Source organism: Protopterus annectens, chromosome 6.part0 (genome assembly GCF_019279795.1).
Source record: "Protopterus annectens isolate FY-2018-M chromosome 6.part0, PAN1.0, whole genome shotgun sequence".
Taxonomy (NCBI): domain Eukaryota; kingdom Metazoa; phylum Chordata; order Ceratodontiformes; family Protopteridae; genus Protopterus; species Protopterus annectens.
In genome coordinates, this window is record NC_056737.1 from 1,180,123,983 (window position 1) to 1,180,147,906 (window position 23,924).

The 23,924-nt window shown below is 44.2% G+C and overlaps 1 protein-coding gene across 2 annotated transcripts in view; it reads right to left on the reverse strand.

The window, feature by feature from the left end:
- The window catches only part of LOC122804746 (probable hydrolase PNKD), a 660,794-nt gene that overhangs the window by 393,614 nt on the left and 243,256 nt on the right, over positions 1 to 23,924 (reverse strand). For both annotated transcript variants that reach the window (XM_044074811.1, XM_044074810.1), the window contains exon 5: positions 5,532 to 5,624. In XM_044074811.1, coding sequence (XP_043930746.1) covers positions 5,532 to 5,624 — 93 coding nt within the window. The remainder of the gene's footprint in view (positions 1 to 5,531; positions 5,625 to 23,924) is intronic.

The following is a 23,924-nucleotide window of genomic DNA, read 5'->3' on the forward strand; positions in this document are numbered from 1 at the left end:
CAGGAAGCACAGGCAATCCTTACATGGGTCATGACCCTTGACCCGATGAACACAGAAGGTTATAAGGCTACTAAACAAGTTTCTGATGCCAACTGTAGGAAAGAAAAAATCTCTGGAATGTCCTTACAAATCAGAATTAGAAAGTGTACTCCCCAGACTGGCAAATGGGAAGTTCAAGTGTTCTGCCAACTCCTGCAGAGTCCAGAAAATTCAAACATATATGCATTCATTTTATCACAGGAAGCCAACTTATCTTTTGTGACTTCCAACTAAATAAAGTGAATTCTTATTACTGGGTAGTAAAACAAACAAGAATGGAAGATCAGGGTGGGAGAGTAAAGCAATGAGATGGGAGGTCAGTGCAAGTCAGACCAGGAGAAACAAAAGTGTCAGTCCACAACAAGAGAGAGATGGAATGTCCAGTGCAGGGCACCAAGAAGGAAAGACAGCAGGTGGAGTCTGGGGCAGTAATCACTTAAGTATGAAGTATGTGCGTCAGACAGACAGTGAGCAGGTTCGATAGCTACTCATAACAAGATAGATGAAGGCTATGTGTAGGACAGCAAGCATGACTAAAGGAAATATCTACTAATGGTCAAACAAAGTTCAAGGAGGATATTTGCAAGACTGTTGCTCTGAGATGTACGTTATCTTTACCTGGTGTTTTCCGTTTTCCTCAGTGTTGTGTGACTGTGGTTAGTATACATAAGTCACTGGGTAAAGTCTCTCATGTTCAGGGTACAGGGCTTTTCACCCCTGCAAAAATAAGAATTCTGTGATTTTGCACACAGTTTTGGTGGATGCAGGTTATAATATCACAGTTTTGGTAGGTTCAGGTTTTGAAAAGTTTAATTTGTTCATTATGTTTGGGAGGTTTAGTTTCGATGTCTCACAGTAGATTTGAGATGGAAAGATCTGAGGGCAAGACAAAACCAGGAATGATGGGAAGTTCAGCGTACGATACGCATAGGAGATGGAAAGCAAAATGCAGGCAAGTCAACAGGAAATAATGGTTGGCTCTATGTAGGATAAGCAGAAAAAATGAGTCTCTGTGTGAGACATGAGCAGAAGGGTGGCTCACTGTGAGCAATAAAAGGCATAGTGAAAGGTTTAGTGTCGGAACAGTAAGCATGAGTGCGCAGTGCGAAACGTGTAGGAACGATTTACAGGATGAGGTGTGTGACAGTAAGGTGGAGCGATGGAAGTCTTTGTGCTGGACACAGAGTAGGAGTCCTTATAGGAACACAGAAGGGATGCGAGTCTCTGCACTGAATAATGAGCAGAAGAAATGTGATGCATTTTAACTGCTACCAATTGAGAAAAAAGTGAGAATAAGGGAGTATTGAACCACCTCTGAGGCTGGAGTAAGAGAGTATTTCCCCTAGAAGGGAGAATAAAAGTGGGTCCGTAATCAACTTACTGAAAGTATCGGAGACATTAAGGCTAGAAGGGAGAATAAAAGTGGGTCCGTAATCAACTTACTGAAAGTATCGGCAATGGTAAGGCAAGAAGGGAGAACAAAAGTGAGAGTAATCGACTTACTGAAAGTATCGGAGACAGTAAGGCTAGAAGGGAGAATAAAAGTGGGACAGTAATTGACTTACTGAAAGTATCGAAAACAGTAAGGCTAGAAGGGAGAATAAACGTGAGAGTAATCGACATACTGAAAGTCTCGGAGACAGTACGGCTAGAAGGGAGAATAAACGTGAGAGTAATCGACTTACTGAAAGTCTCGGAGACAGTATGGCTACATGGGAGAATAAACGTGAGAGTAACTGACTTACTGAAAGTCTCGGAGACAGTACGGCTAGAAGGGAGAATACACGTGAGAGTAATCGACTTACTGAAAGTCTCGGAGACAGTACGGCTAGAAGGGAGAATAAAAGTGGGACAGTAAGCAGTAAGGATGGGAGAAATATAAGGGTGTAAAGTATGAGAAAAGGGAGGCTCGGAGTGAGACCGCATAGCTTAATAGGTGCATAGGCTAACAACCATAAGGGCCTTTGTAAGCCCAGCCATGCATCCAAAATCTCTGACAAGTTCTGATACCCTTGATACGTGTAAGTATGGGCCTGGGAGATGAACCATTTACAGGTTACTTGTCTGCATTAGAGACAGAGCTGCAAAACCAGGAATGAATTTCTGGTTTCCCATCCAATTGTTCAAGTTGCACTTGAATTGGGTTAGGGAGGAACTCTGCTTCACATGGATGGGGAGCCTGTTCCATAGACAGGATAGTCTCTGGGATACATACCTCTCTCTCCACCAGGTCTTATTTATATCACAGGCAAGGTTTAAGTCTTTAGAATGGGTAATTCTGCTGCTTTTGTTTCGTGGATATGCAAGAGGTCCATCAGAGTGGGGTCTAACAATGCCCTGTATGCCAGGCATAGATCTCCCCTCAAAAGTCTGTAGGAGACAGAATACAGGGATACGGCCTCGAGGTGGTCTGCATAGACATATTACTTATGCCCTGTATTCTTTTAGTCTTGAACCTCTGTGGACATTTCAACTGTTGGATATGCCTGCTTAGGTACACACCAAAGGGGCATTGTACTCAATGATAGGTCTGATGAATTTTGAATACAGTGGAACAATGACTTCCTTGGACTTAGATGCCATACCTTTGTTTATAATTTGTGCAACACAGAATGATTTCCTCACCACTGTAGACATGTGATGATCAAAGGCTAGATTACACTCTACGTGTGTCCTTAAGTCCCTGACTACTGGGTCAACTCTAAAGGGTGTGTTGTCAATATGACAGTTACCAGGGATGGAAGATTTCCCAAAGGATGCTATTATGCATTTCTTGGCATTTAGTTTTACTCCATGGCTCTGACACCAGTTGTTTGTCTGTGTCAGCCTCTCCTGGAGAACATCTGTGTCAGTGTGAGATTCAATGACAGCTCCTAATTTGCAATCACCTGCAAATTTAGTCAGCCAGAAACGAATGACACTGGCCTTGACTTCTGAGAAGTGAAGGCCAAAAAAAGAGCAATCCAAGGACTGATCCCTGAGGGACTCCACTTGTGACTGGCCTCTTTGTAGAGGTGGACTCCCCAATTCTAACTTCCTGGGTCCTGTCTGTGAGCCAGTTGGCTATCCACCAGGTGACATACGGGTTTGTACCTAACCTCTTCAGTTTGTCAACAATGCCTGGGTGGGGTTTTGTGTCAAATGCCTTGGCCAGGTCAAGGTAGGCAGTGTGAACAATTTTGCCCTCGTCCATTGCTTTGGTGACCTTCTCACAGAAGTCCACTAGGTTGAGTAGGCATTATCTGCCCTTGATGAAACCAAACTGGAATGGGTCCAGTGTCTGGAGGTTTACTATATCTCTACTGATCATCTCCATGATAATTCTTTCCATGCCTTTACATATAAGACTAGTGAGACTTGTGTGTCTGTAGTTTCCAGGGTCTGTAGATGGCCCAGCTTTGTGCAGAGGGATGACTGTTGCCTTTCTCCATTCATGAGACATGAAGCCTGTTTGGAGGCTACAGTTAAACAGTAATTCCAGAGGCCCTGACAGGTCATGTTTCATGCTATTTAGAAGGCATCCTGGGATATTGTCTGGGCCCACTGATGCAGTGTTCTTGGTCTTAAAGACAGCGTTAAGGACCCGTTCCCTAGTAATAGTAGGGGGAATTATATCTGATGATATTTCCTGAGGAAAGGTTGAGGAGGAGATGGGAGTAAAGTTGGAGCTGAATTTATCAGCCAGGAGGTTTGCTATATCTTCTGCCTCAGTAAAGGTGGCTCCATTTACAATAAGCTCTGCACACAACTGTGTATTGCCTTTGAGGTTGAGGAGAGGGTTAAAACATGCTTTATGGTTGTCCTTGGCCTGGGAGGCCAAAGCTACCTGAAATATGACTTTGGTAGACTATTTGTCCTCTGAGCAGTTTTAGTTTGATGAGAGTGCTTTTATTCTGCTGGGTACTGCACCTCCTAATTTTTGCCATGATTTTCTTCCTCCTGTTATACAGTTGATTGATTCTTGATTCCACCAGGGGGGCTTGTTTTTAGAGTTAGTTCGGTACTTCTTCTTGGTGGGTACAGCTGCCTCTATGCGGCTATTAACATGCTTCTACAGGGTTTCTGTGAACAGTTCTGCAGAGATAGCAGTGTTCTCAGGATTTATGGGGGCATGAAATTTTGCCAGGTTCTCACTTAATAGCAGGAGACAAGCCTTAGAACAGTTCCTGAGTATTCCAGGTTTACCTGGGGACCCAGGTTTCATTTTTACTTCAAAGGAGACCATTTTGTGATCTGACCTTACCAGGGAAGACATGACAGTAGGAGGTGTGCAGCACTCGGGACCATATCCAATGTGGCTGCACCCCTGGTTGGTGTACTGACAGTCTGGTCCAGAGAGTTTGTGTTTACAAAATCCAGAATCTCTGTGCATGTACATTTGGTGACGTACATGATTCCCAGTTAATAGTGGGTTAATTAAAGTCACCCATGAATATGGTATTAGGTTAGATGTTTAGTGTTTCTAATAAGTTTAAATACATGATATGGGTTTCCTAGACCCACGGTGGTGGTGGCGTACCTTTGTTGAAGGTTGTGCGTCAGGGCTGGTAACTCGGCACGTAAAAATCAACTACCAATCATTAGCGGACCAGAGTTCTGCTGTGGCGACCCCTAACCGGGAAAAGCCGAAAGACACAAACAAACATGATATGGGTTTCCTGGGTCATAGAGGTGGACCTACAGCTTGCAAGGAAGTGGTATTGGATATTATCTATAGTGATTTGAACATGCAGCAGCTCAAGTGCATTGTTCTGTTAGTCCAGCTTTGAAGTATATTTACTTTTGATGTAAACAGAGACACCTCCACCTTTAGTCCCTGCCTGTGAAGTAGCTGGCCTAAATGTGTGGAAGGCATTATAACTTTGCACTGTTTGTGTGCTCTTCATAGCTGTAAACCAAGTCTCAGTGACTGCACAGACATCAGCATTCTGTAGGGTAAAGAGAGCTTCTAATGAGTGTGTTTTTTTGTTTAGATTCCTAGCATTGAGCAGTAATACCTTTAGATTTTCTTGATTTTGATTCATTATGTCGGAAGTACTTTCAGTTTGGCATTGCATATAAAAGGCACTATGGGGAAGACAATGTTTTAGCTAATAAGGGGAGAGGTGCAGACCACCCCTGGCAAAGCAACGTGGTTTGTTGATGATCTCCTTCCATAGAGACAAATATTGCACCCCTTTAGAATGACACCAGAAACTAAGCCAATTATTAAAGTCAATAATCTTTTGTTTGTATTGCGGCATGAATTTAGAGGCTGTAAGCATATACTAATAAAACACTTGAAAAAATTTTAAGACTGCACAACTGTTTGTGAACTTGGACTTTCCAGTTACACCCAACTAATCTAAGGTCACTTGACATATATTTTAACTCTAAGCCCACATCAACCCACCAGCAGACTTTCATCAGAAATCTCCACCTTTTAACATGCATCTTCACACTCAAACACAATATGAATGCCAAAGGAACAAAACTTCTAAAGCTGTACTTACTGTGTCAGACCAGGAATGTTGTCAAAGGAATTCCCATAAACCTTACAGGATTTGTGTAGCTTTTTCAGTGCTTTGTTTCCTCCACTGTGGTCCCTAAAAAATAAATAACTTAAATATTCTGCAAATCTTTTAGCTACTCTTAAATCAAATAAGTCTATTCTAAATGCACATGTTACATCTTCCAAAGTGCCAATAAAGCTCAATGACACATGATGGTTAACAAAGGTGTACGCAGATTCTACCAGTACCCGATGGAAGCAATAGAGTCTGGATTAATGGCTGGCACTGGAATGTCTAACCAATGAAGGACAGATAAAGTACAGTTGTGTACACTTACCATAAATGTAGATGTTCGAGTGTATTCACTGTTGCAGTCATTACATTTGGGTAATCCTGCTTTCAGGTTGCCCTCAGCCAGCCTGAATTCCAAAGTCCCGGGTCCTGCATCGGCCGCTGTCGCCCCTTCCTTGACGTCAGGTCATCAGGGGAATAAAAGAAGCAGCCAACGTCATTTTCTTCAGTTTTTCTTGCCCCAGATGTCAGGTGCCCCCAAAAAGGGTAGCCAAATTTTATATATCTATTCAGAAATATACCAATATAAATTGTTTCTTCATCTATAAGCAAATACATCACAGAGGTAGTATAAATCAGAGAAGGAAAGATAAGATCCAAAAGAAAAAAGGGGGAAGGCGGATGGGTAACCTGGACTGCAACAGTGAATACACTCGAACATCTACATTTATGGTAAGTGTACACAACTGTACTATGTTCTTCGTGTTTCACTGTTGCAGTCATTACATTTGGGTAGAGTCCCAAAGCTATGGTTGGGAGGCTGGAACTAGACAGCAGTAGGAGCGGCTATGAGGCCCTGCAGAACTGTGACTGTACAGGGCTTTAGTGTAAGCTTTGGTGTAGTTATCACTTCCAGCTGGGGGTGGAGCTTGGAATGCATTTATACCTTCCCCTAGGAGGGTATAGTTTGCCTTGGTGAAGTTTTTTAGTCTGTCTTCACCCTTTGTGAATTCTGGTGTTACTTCCAGTTTGAAGGCAACTGGTTTGTGGTCAGATTTAACTAATGAGGGTGCGACAGTTGGGGTGGTGCATCTGTTTGTCATGTTAGTGAGGACCACATCTAGTATGTTTGTTCCTCTTGTCTGGGTTTGAACAATTTGTTTTAGAGCATTTGAATTGAAGTCAAGGAACTTTTGCGCTAGTGAGTTAAGGCTAGAGTAGGCTTATAGGTTCAAAGGTTCATACTAGGCTATCTGCCCTAGGGCATTTATAAGCCTAGCCAGAGTGTGTTTGGCTTTCGCCACCCATTTTAAATTAATTTTGCTATGCCCTTTTTCGAGGTTAGTATACTGTGCCTCTGTCTAACAGTGACACAGAAGTGATACCCGGGGTAAACCTACGATCTCCCATCCACTCATCAAGATTCCTCTTGAAGAGAGTCAATGAGGGACTCTGCTTAACCTGGACTGGGATTTTATTCCAGAGTGAAGGGAGCCTCTGGGTTATGAATCTGTCCCTCCAGCATGTCCTATTTATTTCAGTGCTTAGGTTCATGTCTCTCGATCGCGTAGCTCGATGGGATTTGGATTTTCTGAGGTGCAGCATGTCCATTAATTCAGGGTTGGACATGGCTTTATAAGTCAGGCACAGATCGCCTCTGAGCAGGCGGTATGCCACTGAGTAGAGCTGGAGTTTCTTTAACCGGGCAGCATATGGCATCTGTTTGAGCCCTTTGATCCTCTTGGTGAGATACTTTTGGGGTCTTTCCAGTTGCTGCAGGTGTCTGGTAAGGTACATCCCAAAAGGGGCATTGTACTCAATTATGGGCCTGATGAGGTATGAGTAAAGAGGCACGATGACCTCCCCTGATCTAGATGTGAATCCCTTCATGGTTAGGTGGGCTATATAAAATGTTCTTCTAACCACTTTGGCCACGTGGTTGTCAAATGAGAGATTGCTATTAACTTGGGTCCCCAGGTCCCTAATTACTTCTTCTGTACTTAATGGATTACCACCTATGTGGTAATTTGTGGGCACTTTGTTTTTGCCAAAGGGGATGACTATACACCTTTTGGCGTTTAGCTTGAGGCCATGGCTCTGGCACCAGTTGTCTGTTTCTATAAGGCCCTTTTGGAGGATGCTTGTGTCGGCTGGAGAGTCGATTATGGTGCCCAGTTTGCAGTCATCTGCGAACTTGGTCAGCCACAGTCCTTCCGTGTTGGCCTGTACCTCCGAGAAATATATACCGAACAAGAGAGGTCCCAGGACTGGGACTGAGCCTTGTGGGACGCCACTTGTAACTGGTTTGGAGTCTGACATGGCTCCAGCAATTCTAACCATGTGGGTTCTGTCCTTGAGCCAGTTTGCAACCCATCTAGTGACATAGGGGTTTATATTTAAGCTGGTGAGCTTATCTATAATGCCAGAGTGGGGTATTGTATCGAAGGCTTTTGCGAGGTCCAGGTAGGCTGTGTGGACCACCTTCCCCTCGTCAATGGCCTTGGTGACTGTTTCAAAGAAATCGACCAGGTTTAAGAGGCAGGATCTGCCCTTAACAAAGCCGAACTGGGTAGGATCCAGTGTCTGTAGGTCCCCAATATCTTTATTTATGAGGTCCATGATGATCCTTTCCATAGCTTTGCAGGCCCAGCTAGTCAGGCTTATGGAGCGATAGTTTCCAGGATCTGTTGAGGTACCACCATTGTGGAGGGACCACTGTTGCTGTATGCCACTTTTTGGGTACATATCCTGTAGTAAGGCTGAGACTGAACAGTAGTTTTATGTTTGGGTTTAGTTCTTCTTGGAGTTCATGTAGGACGCAGCCCGGGACACCGTCTGGCCCATTGATGCTGTGTTTTTTGCTTTGGAGAGGGCGGCTCTTACCTGAGCATCTGAGATGTCAGGGGGGCAGCACTCTGCTGGGATAGATATTTGCCCTTTTGGTGGGGAGGGGGGGAGAAGTTTGCGCTGAACATGTCAGCTAGGATGTTGGCAATGTCTGTAGGTTCGGTGTATTTTTTGTCATTTTGGACTAATTCTGAGCATATCTGGGAATTCCCACTCAGGTTCCTAACATAACTAAAGAAATCCTTGTGATTATCCTTAGTGTCCTGTGCAATTTTTCTCTCAAAGCTGATCTTAGACGATTTTATGAGTGCCCGTAGTTTTTTGCCAATACTGATCAGAGATGCCTTCCCTTTTTGGGATTTTGCTCTATCATGTAGTAACTTCCTCCTTCTATTGTATAGTTTGTTTATGGCTGGGGTCCACCAGAGAGGACGTCTGCCTTTGGAGGATTGGGTCTTGGTTTTATTTGGGATTGCAAGATCCATGCATTCCTGAAGGTGTTCATAAAATGCGTTTATAAAGGATTCTGCAGTCTGGGCCGTATTTTCCACAGGCCCGGGGGCTTTGAAGGATTCCACCTCGGTTTTGAGGAGTGTGAAATTTGCTTTAGAGAAGTTTTTCACTGTGGTTTTCTGGGCAGGGGGTGGAGTCGGGATGTGAATATCCAATGAGATTACTTTGTGGTCTGATCTTACCAGTGAGGGATACACTTCTGGTCTGGAGCATAGAGTCCCCATGTTGGTGATGATCAGGTCCAGTATGTTTTCCCCTCTTGTGGGAGTGGTAACAAGTTGTTCCATAGCATTTGAGTTTATAAATTCTAGGAACCTTTGGGCTAGGGTGTTGGAGCTAGAGTAATGCTCCCAGTCTATGTTTGGGTAGTTGAAGTCGCCCAATATAATGGTGTTTGGAGAGACCTTCATATTTTCCAGTGTTCTCAGGAAAGCCGAGTGGGGTTCCTGGGTTTGGGAGGGTGGTCTGTAGCAGGCTATAAACTGGAAGGCAGTTTTACCCACTGTTAGTTGCACATGGATAGTCTCTGATGCTTCGTGCTGTGCCACCAACCTGGAGGTGTGGGTATCTTTGACGAATATTGATACTCCCCCTCCTTTTGTGGTTCGGTCCAAGTTTTGGGGCCGAAAAGCATGGTATGAGGTATAACCTGGTAGTGTTGGGGTGCTCTCGGGAGCCTTGAACCAGGTTTCTGTTACTGCACAGTTATCGATGTTCTCCATGCTAAGGAGAGTTTCGAGTGCGTGCATCTTGAGGTTTAGACTTCTGGCGTTGAGTAGCATTACTCTTAGTTTCTTATCCCTTGTGATACCTATGGAGGTGGGTTTGTCTTTTGAGTCTTGCCCAAAAAAGGCACTATGGGGGTAGCAAGAGCCTTTGCCAATATCCGAAAGCCCAGGGGAGACAGGTGCAAGCCGTCCCTAGCGAAGCATCGTGGCTTGTCGAGCATGTCATCCCAGGCTGACAGGCATTGGATCCCCTTTGAATGACACCAATACTTAAGCCAATTGTTGAAATTGATCATCTTGTCTTCATATTGTGGCATCATTCTTGGTGAGGGTAAGATGCTACTCAAGGTCAGGGTCATACCGGCCTGGGCTACATGCTCAGAGAGCTCCTCTATGTCTCTTTTCATGTAGTCCAGGGAGGTACGTCTCAGGTCATTCACACCAGCATGGACAATGACTGAGTCACATTTGTACTTGCCTTGGAGTGACCTGAATGCTTGTGTTATGTGGCGGATCCTAGCACCCAACAGGCAGCTCACTGTGACCTTCTCCTTGTTCAGCCTGGTGAGCAGGACATCAGTGTGCCTGACGATAGAGTCACCTATTACAAGTGTATCAGGTGTGTTTGGCCTTAAGGGCTGTGGCTGTTCGGCACACTGGCTTTGTGAGCTATGTGTTGCACGTGTTTTGTTTTGGGGTAGCGGTTGCTTGGGTGTCTGCTTTGGAGGTCTCTGCTGCTTAGGCAGATTTTTATTTAGAGCCTCCGAGTATGTTTTTGTGTGTTTATGTGTTTGGTTTGCTGTCGTGGTAGGTCTATGTGAGACTGGAATTGTAGTGAGTGTGGTTTCCTTCTCCTCCTGACTGGTTACGCCAGTACTGAGTTGAGAGAGCTTAGCCTCCAGTTTGGCTATATGGTTGCATCTCTCACATGTGTTGGAATTTGTTGGGAGGAGGGGAGGGTTGTCTGTGTACATGAGGCAGTTGTAACATTGCCTCAAGATTCCCAGATTCACCAGCTGGACCGGAGAGGAGATTGACAACTGACCTTTGGACATGCTAGAATAGTATTGGGAATTCCTTTATAATTGAAAAAAAGTTGATGGTGGGATAATTGAAATTCCCTCATGACCAGAGTGTTTGGCAATATCTGGATAGACTCAATTTGGTCAAGTATGCCTCATATGAATCAAGATCCATGGAGGGGGATCTATAACTAGCTATGACTTGAATGGGGGTCTTTCCTACAGTAAGCGGAACTAGGAGTAACTCCATGGAGTTGTCCAGACTAACTAGTCGGGAGGTGAACTTATCTCTAATATAGACAGACACACTGTCTCCTTTGATTCTCACACATTTGTTTTGCGGTCTGAATGTGTGGAAGGCATTGTAGCCTTGCAAGGCTGGGGTACTCTGAGGCCTTGAACCAGGTTTCTGTGACTGCACAGACATCTACATCCTCCAGTGGCAAAAGTGCTTCCAGGTGTGCAGTTTTTGGTTTAAGCTCCTAGCGTTTATCAGCATAAAGTACAGTTTTGTACCTACCATAAATGTAGATGTTCGAAGATCCACATTGCTGCAGTCCTAACACTTGGGTAGTCCGCTGTCCCAGTCGGCCCGAATACCAAAGTATATGGCTGACGTCGGTCAAGGCGCATTAGTCTGACGTCAGGACGTCAGGGTACAAATGCGCATGACCGACGTCATATCCTCAGTCTTTTCTTGCCCCAGATGTCAGAAGACCCTAAAAAGATAAGGCTAAAACCAAAAAACACCACACACTCCTGCACCAAATATATATACAAATTTACAAGAGTATAACCTCACCCACACAACCACCCCTAAACACAGAGGGGAAGGAGGGAGGGTAAATTGGACTGCAGCAATGTGGATCTTGAACATCTACATTTATGGTAGGTACAAAACTGTACTATGTTCTTCATACCACATTGCTGCAGTCCTAACACTTGGGTAGAATCCCAAAGCAGAGGTAAGGGAGGCTGGCAAATCATAAGGAAGCAGGAGCTGACAACATGCCCTGCAAAATAGCCGTGGCAAAACCAGCCCTAGATTTAGAGTAGAGAGGAAGGTGGTAATGCTTAGAGAAAGTATGCACTGAACTCCAAGTAGCTGCCTCCAAAATATCCTTAGTTGCCACCCCTTAGAAATGCTGTAGAAGTGGCAGTAGCCCTAGTGGAATGAGGCCTAATCCCAGCTGGAATCTCCTTGCCATGATGGGAATAACAAAATGCAATGCAAAACCCAATCCACTTAGAAATAGTTTGTTTTGACACAGGCTTGCCCTGAGAACTCAAAGCAAAAGAAACAAACAACTGCTGAGACTGCCTAAAATCCTTAGTCCTGCTTAAATAATAACGCAACTGCCTGTGTACATCTAAAGTGTGCAAAATCTTTTCCCCCTTATTTTGGGGATCTGCATAAAAGGTAGGCAAATGAATAGTTTGGTTTAAAGCCACACTAGAAACCACTTTAGGCATAAAGGAAGGATTAGTACGTAAAGATACCCTAACTTATGAAAAATCAGGAAAGGCTCAACCGCCATAAGGGCCTGCAATTCAGACACCCTTCTTGCAGATGTAACGGCTAACAAAAAAGCAGTCTTCCATGACAAATATTTCAATTCAGCAGTAGCTGCAGGCTCAAAAGGTTGTAGAGTGAGTTTCTCCAACACAAAACTGAGGTCCCAAGCAGGAGTAGGAGCTCTACGTGGGGGTCTTATATTCTTTGCCCCTCTAAGAAATTGCTTGAACAAAGGATGAGAAAACAATGGTGGGTCACAATCATAGTGAGCTGAAATTGCTGCAGCATGAATCTTAATGGAAGAGAAAGACAAACCTTTGTCCAATAACTCAGTAAGATATTGAAGAGCCACACTCAAATTCCGCTCAGAAACATCCAAATCCTTTGCTGCACACCAAAATAAAAATCTCTTCCATTTTCCTGCGTACACTTTCCTTGTACTAGGTCTTCTGGCTTCCATAATCACATTCAAAACTTGTTGAGGAAGCTGAGACCTGCTATGGTTCAAAACAGAATATGCCAAGCTGTTAGATGAAGAGAGTGAAGCTTGACATTGAGCAGATGCCCGTCCTTCTGAGACAATAGGTGTGGAATCAAAGGTAAGGGCCATGGAGGCTTCCTTACCAGACTCCTCAGCAATGGGTACCAGTGCTGCGAGGCCAATCGAGCTATTAAAATCATCCTTGGCTTGTCTTGTCTGACCTTTAGAAGTACCTTTGGGAGGAGAGGCAGAGGTGGAAAGGCATACACATGAAGATTTTTCCAACTGAAAGAAAGAGCATCCACTTTCCAGGCTGTGTGATGAAACCTTTTCGCAAAACTTTGGCAGCTGGTGGTTTAGTGGAGAAGCGAACAGATCTATGTCTGGAGTTCCCCATGACACTGTCAATGTCTGAAATACATGAAGATCCAGTTTCCACTCGTGGGGATCCATGATTTGCCTGCTTAACACATCTGCTAAGGAGTTCTGTGCTACTGGCAGAAACCTTGCTTGAAGATTCAGCTGCAAGCTTAACGCAGTCTCCCACAAAATCATTGCTTGCCTGCATAGAGGATAAGAATGTGTTCCCCCTTGTTTGTTGATGTACCACATGACATTTGTGTTGTCTGTTAGAATCAACACCTGCCCTGGAAGAAGTAAATCCTTGAAAGCCAGTAATGCAAACTGGACTGCTAACATCTCCTTCATGTTGATATGTAGATGCTGCAGTCTGGCAGGCCACTTGTCTTGTATCCACTTTCCATTCAGATGAGCTCCCCAAGCTGTGTCTGAGGCATCTGTCGTTAGAATTTGACTCGCCTCTGGCCGGGTCACAGAGAGTCCCTTGTTTAGGTGACATTCCTGAGCCCACCACAAAAATTCCTTTTGAATGCAAGGTAGTATTTGAATGACAGTGTCCAAATCCTGGCAGTGCTGTGTCCATACATTTTTGAGATACCATTGTAGCTTCCTCATATGCAGTTTGGCATTGGGAAGTACCAGAATACAAGATGCCATGAACCCTAAGGCTTGAAGGACTGTCCTTGCAGTCAGCCCGGACTGATGAGATAGTTGATGGAAGTAAAGAGAAAGATTCTTTTGTTTGTCCGGGGTTAAAAGGCCATCTGGGTTGCTGTATTCAGTCTCACACCCAGAAAGCACATGTCTTGAGAGGGTACTAGACTGGACTTTATTTCGCTCACAGAATACCCTAGGCATCTTAGCACTGCTATCACATATTCCAAATGCTGAAGAAGCACGCCCTTCCTTGAGCCAGAATCAGGCAATCGTCCAAATAAGGATAGATTTGTATTCCTTTTAGCCTGAAGAAAGCTATCACTGGAGCCAGAACCTTTGTGAATACTCTGGGCACAGTAGATAAGCCAAAGGGCAATGCAGAGAACTGATAATGAGAATTCCCAGCTCGAAACGCAGATACTTCCTGCAAATTAGTCTGATAGGAACATGAAGGTAAGCTTCCTTGAGATCCAAAGTTACCATCCAGTGATCTTTGCCCAGCAGAGGTAAAAGCTGTTGTAACGTCAACATTTTGAACTTGGGAATGTCCAGATAAGTGTTGAGGATAGACAGATCCAAAATCGGTCTCCACGTGTTCCCCTTTTTTGGTACTAGGAACAGGCGAGAATAAAATCCTAGGCCCCTTTCTGGCACAGGAACTGGCTGAATGGCCCCTATTTGGAGCAACAGAGAAATTTGCTTGTGAGCCTCTTTCCTTTGTTGAGGAGGAATGTCTGGCATGCCTTTGAAAGGAGGCACGGTATGGAAATAAAACCTGTAACCGTGGTGAATGATATCCAATACCCATCTGTCTTGGGTAATTAAACTCCAGTTTTCTTTGAAAAGTGCCAACCTTCCTCCCAAAGGTGCTGCCAGCCGAGAAGATTCTGGCAGCTGAAAAGGCAGGTCATTGTGTCTGTTTACGAAAGGACTGACCTCTGCCCTCACCAGAAGACTGAGCAGGTGAACTCCCTGTTCTAGGCCTAAAAGAACCTTGAGCTCTGCCTCTACCACGTCTAGACCTACCTCTAGACTGGGAATCATAAGCAGGATATGTCCACCCCTTGGTAGGCCAATTTCTACTAAACTTCGGAGGCTGAACCTGCAAAAAATCTTTAACAGTCTGCATAGACTTAGCCTTGTCTTCCATTTTCTTTAGAACTGCTTCCACAGGCGAACCAAACAACACATCAGATTGTAAAGGAGCATCTAAAATCCTTGTTTTCACATGCTCAGCTAAATTCTGATCCCTCAACCAGGCGTGCCTGCGAAGAACCGAACCAGTGGCAGCCACCCTCGAAGAGGCCTGCACAGCATCAAAACCACACTGCAAAGAATGCTTACCCACCTGTTCAGAAACATGAACTAAATCCTGCAACTCTTTACACTCAATACCTTCCGCCAAAGCATCTACCTTAGACTTTAATTGTGAAAGGAGATAATTTTGGTATTTCAACATGTGAAACTGGCAATTCAAAGCTCTCATGGCCAAAGTGGAAGAAGTATACACTTTCTTTCCCCATCTATCTAAAGCCCTAGCCTCTTTATCTGGAGGAACAGGATTTTTAACAACAGAAGCCTTAACACCCTTAGGCCCCTGTGAAACAGTTTCTGGGTCTGCCCTAGGACTCTTAAAAAGATACTTATGAGCTTCAGGCACCCTATAATATCTATCCGGTTTAACTGGAGCAGGAGGCAAAGAGTGAGGGTGCAGATGAGGCGCTGCAGAAACATCCTCTACCACATCTAGAACAGGAGGTATAGCTAAAGGCCTATGCTGGGGTAGAAACAAAAATTCCCTAAGCCTTTTCCTGGAATCAGAGAAATCCTGACCTTCCCATTTAAAATGCTCCCTCATGGAATGAAGAGTCTCTGAAAATGAAAAATCCTCAGGAGGAGAAGCAGAAGGAGTAGAATCATCTACATCAGAATCAGAGTAAGGGGAATACTCCTGCAAGTCTTCAGCCAAGACTCAGAAGCATCCGAACACTGCTCAAAACTCCCAAGCTCAGGTTCCACCCTAGGCCTCTTATCAGGAGGGGCATAGAACCTCTAATCATTGTAATCAAATCTTCTGCCATCTTAAGCATATGCTTCTTAGGTACAGACCCTGAAGAACTAGGGGTAACTCCTGAAACAAAACCTGGCCTGTCCCTGGGAGAAGCCTTGGAAACAGCAGGGGAGGGCCTAACCACCTTAGGAAGGGAGGGAAGAACAGCTACCTGAGAAGCCCCTTCCGCCTGGCCTACCTCCTGAGAGGTCACATCTTGCAGTAATAAAGTCTCTCCCTGGGATTCCAAAGAAATTTCTGGCTGAACCCCTGGCTCCACCGAGCCCTCTAAAGAACCGAAGTCCGGGACGGACGGTTCTTCCAGCCTAAGCTTTGCTGTTTTGTCCTTGCGCTTTTTGGAGCGGCGGAGCATCCGACGGCATTTTATAATTACACCGCTTCCCAAAAACTAACCTGGCACAATCTAATCTTCTCTTTATAGTGCGTTTGTTAAATCTAGCACAAGAGCGACAGCCAACAACGTCGTGCTCAGGCCCTAGGCAAGGTATACACAAGGTATGGTAATCCCTATGAGGTATCTGTTTCCCACAAGAAATACAGTTATTCACTTTTTCTGACATCCGGTAAAATACTGAGGCAAGAAAAAACCAAAATAATCCCCAACGGGGTACTTAGCCAATTTGGATTCGGTCTGAAACTCAGACTTCGGAAAATCTCAGAACGCCAACCTGCACTTGCAAAACTGCTTCTGCATCGGACCATGCGGCAAAAAAGACTGAGGATATGACGTCGGTCATGCGCATTTGTACCCTGACGTCCTGACGTCAGACTAATGCGCCTTGACCGACGTCAGCCATATACTTTGGTATTCGGGCCGACTGGGACAGCGGACTACCCAAGTGTTAGGACTGCAGCAATGTGGTATGAAGAACATCCTTTATTTTGTTATGGTTGGCAATTATCACGTCGGAAATTTTGTTTTGAGACCTTGCCTAAAAAGGCACTATGGGGAGACAACAGCCTTTGCCAGCGCCTGAAAGCCTAGTGGTACCAGATGCAAACCGCCTCTGGCAAAGCAGCAAGGTTTGTCGACCCTGTCATCCCAGACTGTCAGAAACTGGATCCCCTTTGAATGACACCAAATCTAAGCCAATTATTGAAATCAATCATTCTTTTGTTTAGACTGTGGCATCATTCCAGGTGAGGGTAATATATTGCTCAAGCTAGGGACATACCTGCCTGGGACACACAGACAGCTCGACTATGTCGCTCTTCATATAGTCCAGTGAGGCACGTCTCAGATCGTTCACTCCAATTTTGCTGGTCTTTATAGCTTCCTTCAGTTTCTTAGTGGGATAATACAGTTCTGATGCTATGAGGTTCTGGACCTACAAGACAGTTTAGGGACAGTCTACCTTATGTTGTACAGTTTGTTTACATCAAACAACCATCAGGGCGGTTTATTTTTGAGTTTACCACCATATTTGGGCTTGGAAAGGACAGCCAAGTCCATACATTTACCTAAATGGGTACAGCAATCTGTAGTGTAGCTTGCTGTATAACCAAGGTCAGCTTTGGAGATGACATGGGTACATTTAGAGATTTCATCATACCTTCATTAACCCTGCTAGTTCACCTTCAATCAAAGGTGAACATGCTACCTGCAGAGCTACTGATGCTGCTAATTTAACCCTAGCTTAGATAAAATTGCTTTCATGAAAAAGCTAGAATGGCACAACATTCAAATAACAGTCATTTGGTTTCACAACAGAAAAACAGTTTGATCTCACAGTTATTTACTTATGTTCTTCTAGATTTCCACAGAGTAAAGTTAAAGTAACTGTTAAAGCACAACACGATATGACTATGAAGTAATTCTTGACTGATGTTACATAAACAGACATTTCAAGTTCAGATGTGTTAAGAGACAGTGATCAACTGTTCTGCAATACATTACAAAAATAAATCCTACGCAGGTGTGGGTAAGTACAGTACTTACCTTGAACCCAGTGCAGTTTGTGTCCTGCCACTCAAGAGTTACAATACTGGGAGTAAATATCAGAACTTTGAACACCAAAAAATGACCAAATAGTGATTGCTGGGGTGTCAACTGCTTTAAAACAACTATTAGTAAAAAACAAACGTATAACAAATGTGTTCCTCTTTCAGATGATGGTGTGTGTTCTAGTTTAGAAGAGATGCTCCATTTGATACAATAAGTGATAATAACCCACAAGTCAGGAAAACAAAAGCACAACCTACAAAGATTTGCAATTATATGCTTGTCAGTACATATCCTCTGGATGGTAGGATTATTTAGAGATATGGAGTGACAGAAGGATGATGAATGCCCACTGCAGAGGGACCTCTCACAGATCAACTGAGATGTCAGATCATAGCAGATGTAGCTGGCTTTGGGGGAGAAGGATCTTCTTTATGGCTTAAATGGTGGGAGGAATCCCAAGCAGTGGAGTTAAACCACTCAAGAGGTTGAACTCCAATCTACTACACAGCCAGACAGGATAAGAGTGAACACCTGCAAACTGCCATTTGTGTGCTCAGGTGTACTTTAATCATTCCCCCCCCCCCCCCCCCCCCTGTAACGTAACCAGCTGTAATGGTGTCCTGGCCTGCAGTTTTTGACAACCTTGATCACATATGTGATGTTGTTTGTAATAAAAGCTACACAGATATTTCTTACCTTTCATGACTGGATCCTTGGGTGGCAGCCACATTCATAAGTTCAAAGCTGGTTATTGGGTTACTGACCCGAACGTCATTATAAGCCTAGCCATGTGTACTCAATATAGCACTCAAGAAACCCAATATAAAGCATCTTGCCTAATTCGATATTTTAGTTAGCAACGACTGCCCACATCTAGGTCACAGGTGAAATTGCCTGGCAGGAATTTACAGTTTCCCATCCAGTCATGCAAGCTATGCTTAAACAGGGTCGTAGAGGGGCTTTGTTTGATGTGAACTGGTAGCCTGCTCCAGACGAGTGGCAACCTCTGAACAGCATATCTGTCTCTTAGATAAGTACTGGGCTAGCTGCCCTTGTGGGCCATTCTAAGCCTAGTTAGTTTCTCTATCAAAGGTGAGAATCAAACTATGTACCTTGCGTTTGTGAGGTAAACACCTTTACCATTATGTAAATCTGCAACTACCTACTTCTGCCCTATCAGTCTTATTCCAATTCAAGATGGACTCTACTTCCAACAGCAAAGAGAAGGGTTAAAGGTAGCCATGTCCCTTGGGAAGCAGCTGACCTAAGAACACGCACACAAAAGAGGAACGAGGCGTGGAAATAATGGAAAGGGGGGGGTACAACACTCCACAAAATGTCCATGTTATCAGCAATAATCCACAACAACATAGCTTATGGGCAGTGCTATAGGAATCCACAAGCCACATACCTTGGGAACCCAAAAGCATTCTGGATAATAAATCATCACAAAATCTCTTAACTCGAGCAAAAACTTTCCAAAATAAGGTATGTTACATCTAATGTTTGAAATGATTAATGCTACCTAGATGAAGATTTTGTGTCCTACTCTAGTGACGAGCATATGTTTGATCACACAATAAAGTAAATACTCTATCCCTTTAGCATAAAATACTTAAATTATCTTTCCTTCTACTTCAAAGTAACATCCGTCAAGAAAAGTACAGTTGTGTACACTTACCATAAATGTAAGTGTTCAAGTTTATTCACTGTTGCAGTCATTATATTTGGGTAATCCTGCTGGCAGCTTGCCCTCAGTCGGCCTGAATTCCAAAGTCTTGGGTCCTGCGTCGGCTGCTGTCGCCCCCTCCCTGATGTCAGGTCGTCAGGGGTATAAAAGATGCGGCCGATGCCATTTTCTTTAGTTTTTCTTGCCCCAGATGTCAGGTGCCCCCTAAAAGGGTAGCCAAAATTTATATCTATATATAAATACATGCACCAATATAAGCTTTACCTTCATCTACAAGCAAATACACCACACAGGTCGTATAAATCAGAGAAGGAAAGATAGGTTCCATCAGAAGAAAGGGGGATGGCGGGTGGGTAACCTGGACTGCAACACTGAATACACTAACATCTACATTTATGGTAAGTGTACACAACTGTACTATGTTCTTCGTCTTTCACTGTTGCAGTCATTACATTTGGGTAGAGTCCCAAAGCTATGGATGGGAGGCTGGGGCTAAACAGCATTAGGAGCGGCTATGAGGCCCTGCAGAACTGCAGTGGGCAAAGCCTGCCCTGGATTTAGAGTACAGTGGCAGATGATAGTGCTTTGTAAAGGTGTGCACTGAACTCCAAGTAGCAGCCTCTAAAATGTCCTTGGAGTTCAGTGCACACCTTTACAAAGCACTGAGAAAGGCTGCTGAAGTGGCTGCAGCTCTGGTTGAATGTGGCCTAATGCCCTTAGGCACTGGTTTGCCATGGTTTAAGTAGCAGAAACAAATGCAGTGGCCTATCCACTTTGAAATAGTCTGCTTTGAGATAGCCTTTCCTTGTGATCCTGCAGCATATGCCACTAGTAATTGCTCTGTTTTTCTGAAAACTTTGGTTCTATCCAAGTAGAATCTAAGCTGTCTGTGTACGTCCAAAGAATGCAGAATTCTCTCCCCCTTGTTCTGTGGATTTGGATAAAAAGTTGGCAGATGAATAGTTTGGTTAAGAGCCACAATGGACACCACCTTAGGCATAAATGTTGGGTTTGTCCTCATAGAGACCCTGTCTAGATAAAAAATAAAAGGTTCCACAGCCATGAGTGCCTGTAGCTCTGAAACTCGTCTTGCAGAAGTTATTGCTAGGAGCAGAGCTGTTTTCCACGATAAAAAAATTATATCAGCAGTAGCAGCTGGCTCAAAAGGAGGCAGGGTGAGTTTTTCCAAGACATAGTTGAGGTCCCATGCAGGCATTGGTGATCTCCTTGGAGGCCATACATTTTTGGCTCCTCTGAGGTACTGTTTTAATAAGGGATGCGAAAAGATTGGTGGTTCTGTATTGTAATGAGCTGAAATGGCAGAGGCATGAATTTTAATAGATGAAAAAGACAGGCCTTTGTCCAGCATCTCCGTTATGTATTGCAAAATCTGAGGAATATTTGGCACAGCTGTATCAGTTCCTTGTCCCTGGTTCCAAGCACAGAATCTCTTCCATTTTCCAGCATAAGATTTTCTAATACTAGGCCTTCTGGCCTCCAAAATGACATCCATCACAACTTTACTGAGAGGTATGTTTTGTATGACTACATTATTCGCCATGCTGCCAGGTTTAAAGTCCTGAGTTGGCTGTGCAGGATCTGATTGTTTTGCTGGGACAGCAGATGAGGTATTTGAGGTAAGGTCCAAGCTGGGCATTGAGACAAGTTCTTTAAGATTGGAAACCAGTACTGGTGGGGCCAGTCTGGGGCAATCAGTATCATTTTTGGCTTCTCCTGTCTGACCTTTAGGAGTACCTTGGGGAGGAGAGGCAGTGGGGGAAAGACATATACTGATAGGTTTTTCCAGCTGAAAGATAGGGCGTCCACTTTCCATGCTTGTCTGTGATAAGTCCTTGTGCAGAATCTTTTTAGTTGGTAGTTGTGAGGGGAGGCAAACAGATCTATGTCCAGGCATCCCCATTTCCTTGTTATCATGCTGAAGACTTGTGGATCCAGCTGCCACTCGTGGGGATCCATGAGGTTTCTGCTTAGTTCATCTGCCAGAGTATTTTCCTTTCCTGGCAGGAATTGTGCCTGCAGATGTACTTGGTAAGTTAATGCTGTGTCCCACAAAGTCATGGCTAGTCTGCAAAGGTGGTAAGAATGTGTGCCCCCCTGCTTGTTTATATACCACATGACCGTGGTGTTGTCTGTCTTTATCAGTAGTGGTCCCGGATGAAGTAGGTCCTTGAAGGCTGTCAGGGCATTCTGAACAGCTAGCATCTCTGTTTGATTGATATGTAGATGCATTTGGGTTGCGGACCATGTGCTCTGAATGCATCTTCCTGCCATGTGGCCCCCCCTAGGCATAATCTGATGCATTCGTTGTTAGTGTCTGCCTGGCTGGGGGTAATGTGAATGGCTGTCCCGTGTTGTGGTGACAAGCCTTTGCCCACCATCGAAACTCCTGTTGCAGGCAGGGAATGAGAGTAATCATTGTTTCCAGGCTGTGGCAATGTTGAGCCCAAACACTTTTTAGGTACCACTGAAGTTTCCTCATATACAGTCTTGCATATAGAATTAGTAGGATGCAGGATGCCATGAAGCCCAAAGTCTGCAGAATTTTTCTTGCAGATAACTGGGCCTTTGTTGCCAACATTTTGAAATAGGTAGTCAGTTGCCTTTGTTTGTCTGGCGTGAGATAAGCCATCTGGGCAGTTGTATTTAAGCTTGCACCCAGGAATATTATCTCTCGAGAGGGTACTAGTTTTGATTTAATTTCATTGACTGTGTACCCTAGGCATGTTAGAAGTCTTTTCACAAACGCCAGATGCTGTAGAAGAATGTCCTTGTTCTCTGCTTGAATTAGACAGTCGTCCAAGTAAGGATACATTTGTATTCCTCTGTCTGCAGAATGCAATTACTGGTGCCAGACACTTTGTAAAGACCCTGGGCGCAGTAGATATGCCAAAGGGCAGTGCAGAGAATTGGTAATGCATTGGAGCCAGCCTTGAATCTGAGGTATCTTCTGTATAATTGTCTGATTGCGACATGCAGGTATGCCTCTTTTAGGTCTAGAGTCACCAGCCAAGCGTTCTTGCCCAGCATGGGCAGAAGCTGCTGCAAAGTCATCATCTTGAATTTTGGTACATCCAGGAATGTGTTCAGAACAGATAGGTCCAGTATTGGTCTCCAGGTCTTGTCCTTTCTGAGGTCCAGTATTGGTCTCCAGGTCTTGTCCTTTCTGGGTACCAAGAACAGTCTTGAGTAAAATCCTTGTCCCTGCTCTTGCTCTGGTACTTGTTGAATGGCTCCCATGTCCATGAGGGATGAGACTTGTTTTTGTGCCTCTGCCCATTGATTTTTTGGCAGATCTGGCCAGCCATTTGCCTTTGGCAGGGTATGGAAATGGAACTTGTACCCTTGTGACACGATATTTAGAACCCACTTGTCCTGGGTTAAATGTGCCAATTTTGAGAAAGAAGTGCTAATTTTCTCCCCTAAGGGGGCTGTCAGGAGATAAGTGCTTGGTGCAGGCATGGGGAAGTCATTGGGACTGTTTCCTGTATGGTTGTGATTTGTCTTCTCCAACTTTGGAGGTAGAAGCACCCCATTGCTTAGACCTGTAGGAACCTTGCGTCTGGTATATGCCTCTAGGGCATCTGGATCTGCCCCTTTAAGGTCTGTCTGACACAGGAAAGGACCAATTCTTGGTAGGCCAGTGTCTGCTAAACCTAGGTGGCTGTACTTGTAAAAAATCTTTGACAGTTTTCATAGATTTAGCTGTCCTCCATTTTCTTTAACACCTCCTCTGCGTTAACACAAAACAAAGTATCATGCTGTAAAGGTGCATCTAATAATTTAACTTTGACATGCTCAGGCAGATTTTGTTCCTTTAACCAAGCATGCCTCCTAATTACAGAACCCGTAACTGCGGCCCTGCAGGTGGCCTCCAAAGAATCAAAACCACATTGCAAAGTATGCTTTCCAGCTTGTTCAGCTGCATGTAATAAATCCTGCATTCCCTTGTTTTCTGCACATTCAGAGTTTAATAACATTTTCTGCTTAAGCAATGCCATGACATGTTGCTGATATTTGAGCATATAAAACTGACAGTTTAAGGCCTTTACAGCCAAGGTAGCAGATGTGTAAACCTTTTTTCCCCATCTATTCAGTGCCTTAGAGTCTCTGTCACAGTGGGTAGGGTTTTTTGCAGCGGAAGCCTTAACTCCTTTGGGACCCTGTGAAACAGTTTCTGGGTGTGCAGCAGAGTTTTTAAAAAGGAATTTATGAGAGTCAGGAATCCTGTAATATCAGTCAGGCTTAACAGGAGCTGGAGGTAAGGAGTCAGGGGTAAGACTACACTCCGAAAACACATCATCTACAATATCTAACACAGGTGGAATGGCTAGTGGCCTGCGTTGAGGTAGTAAAAGGAAATCCCTGAGCCTCTTTTTACATTCTGAAAAATCTTGGCTCTCCCAGTGGAAATGCTCCCTCATGGTATGCAAGGTTTCCCCAAAAGAATAGTCCTCTGGAGGAGAAGCTGAAGGCATAGATTCTTCAGCATCAGAATCCGGATAGAGGGGAAGAGAATATTCCTGATCAGAG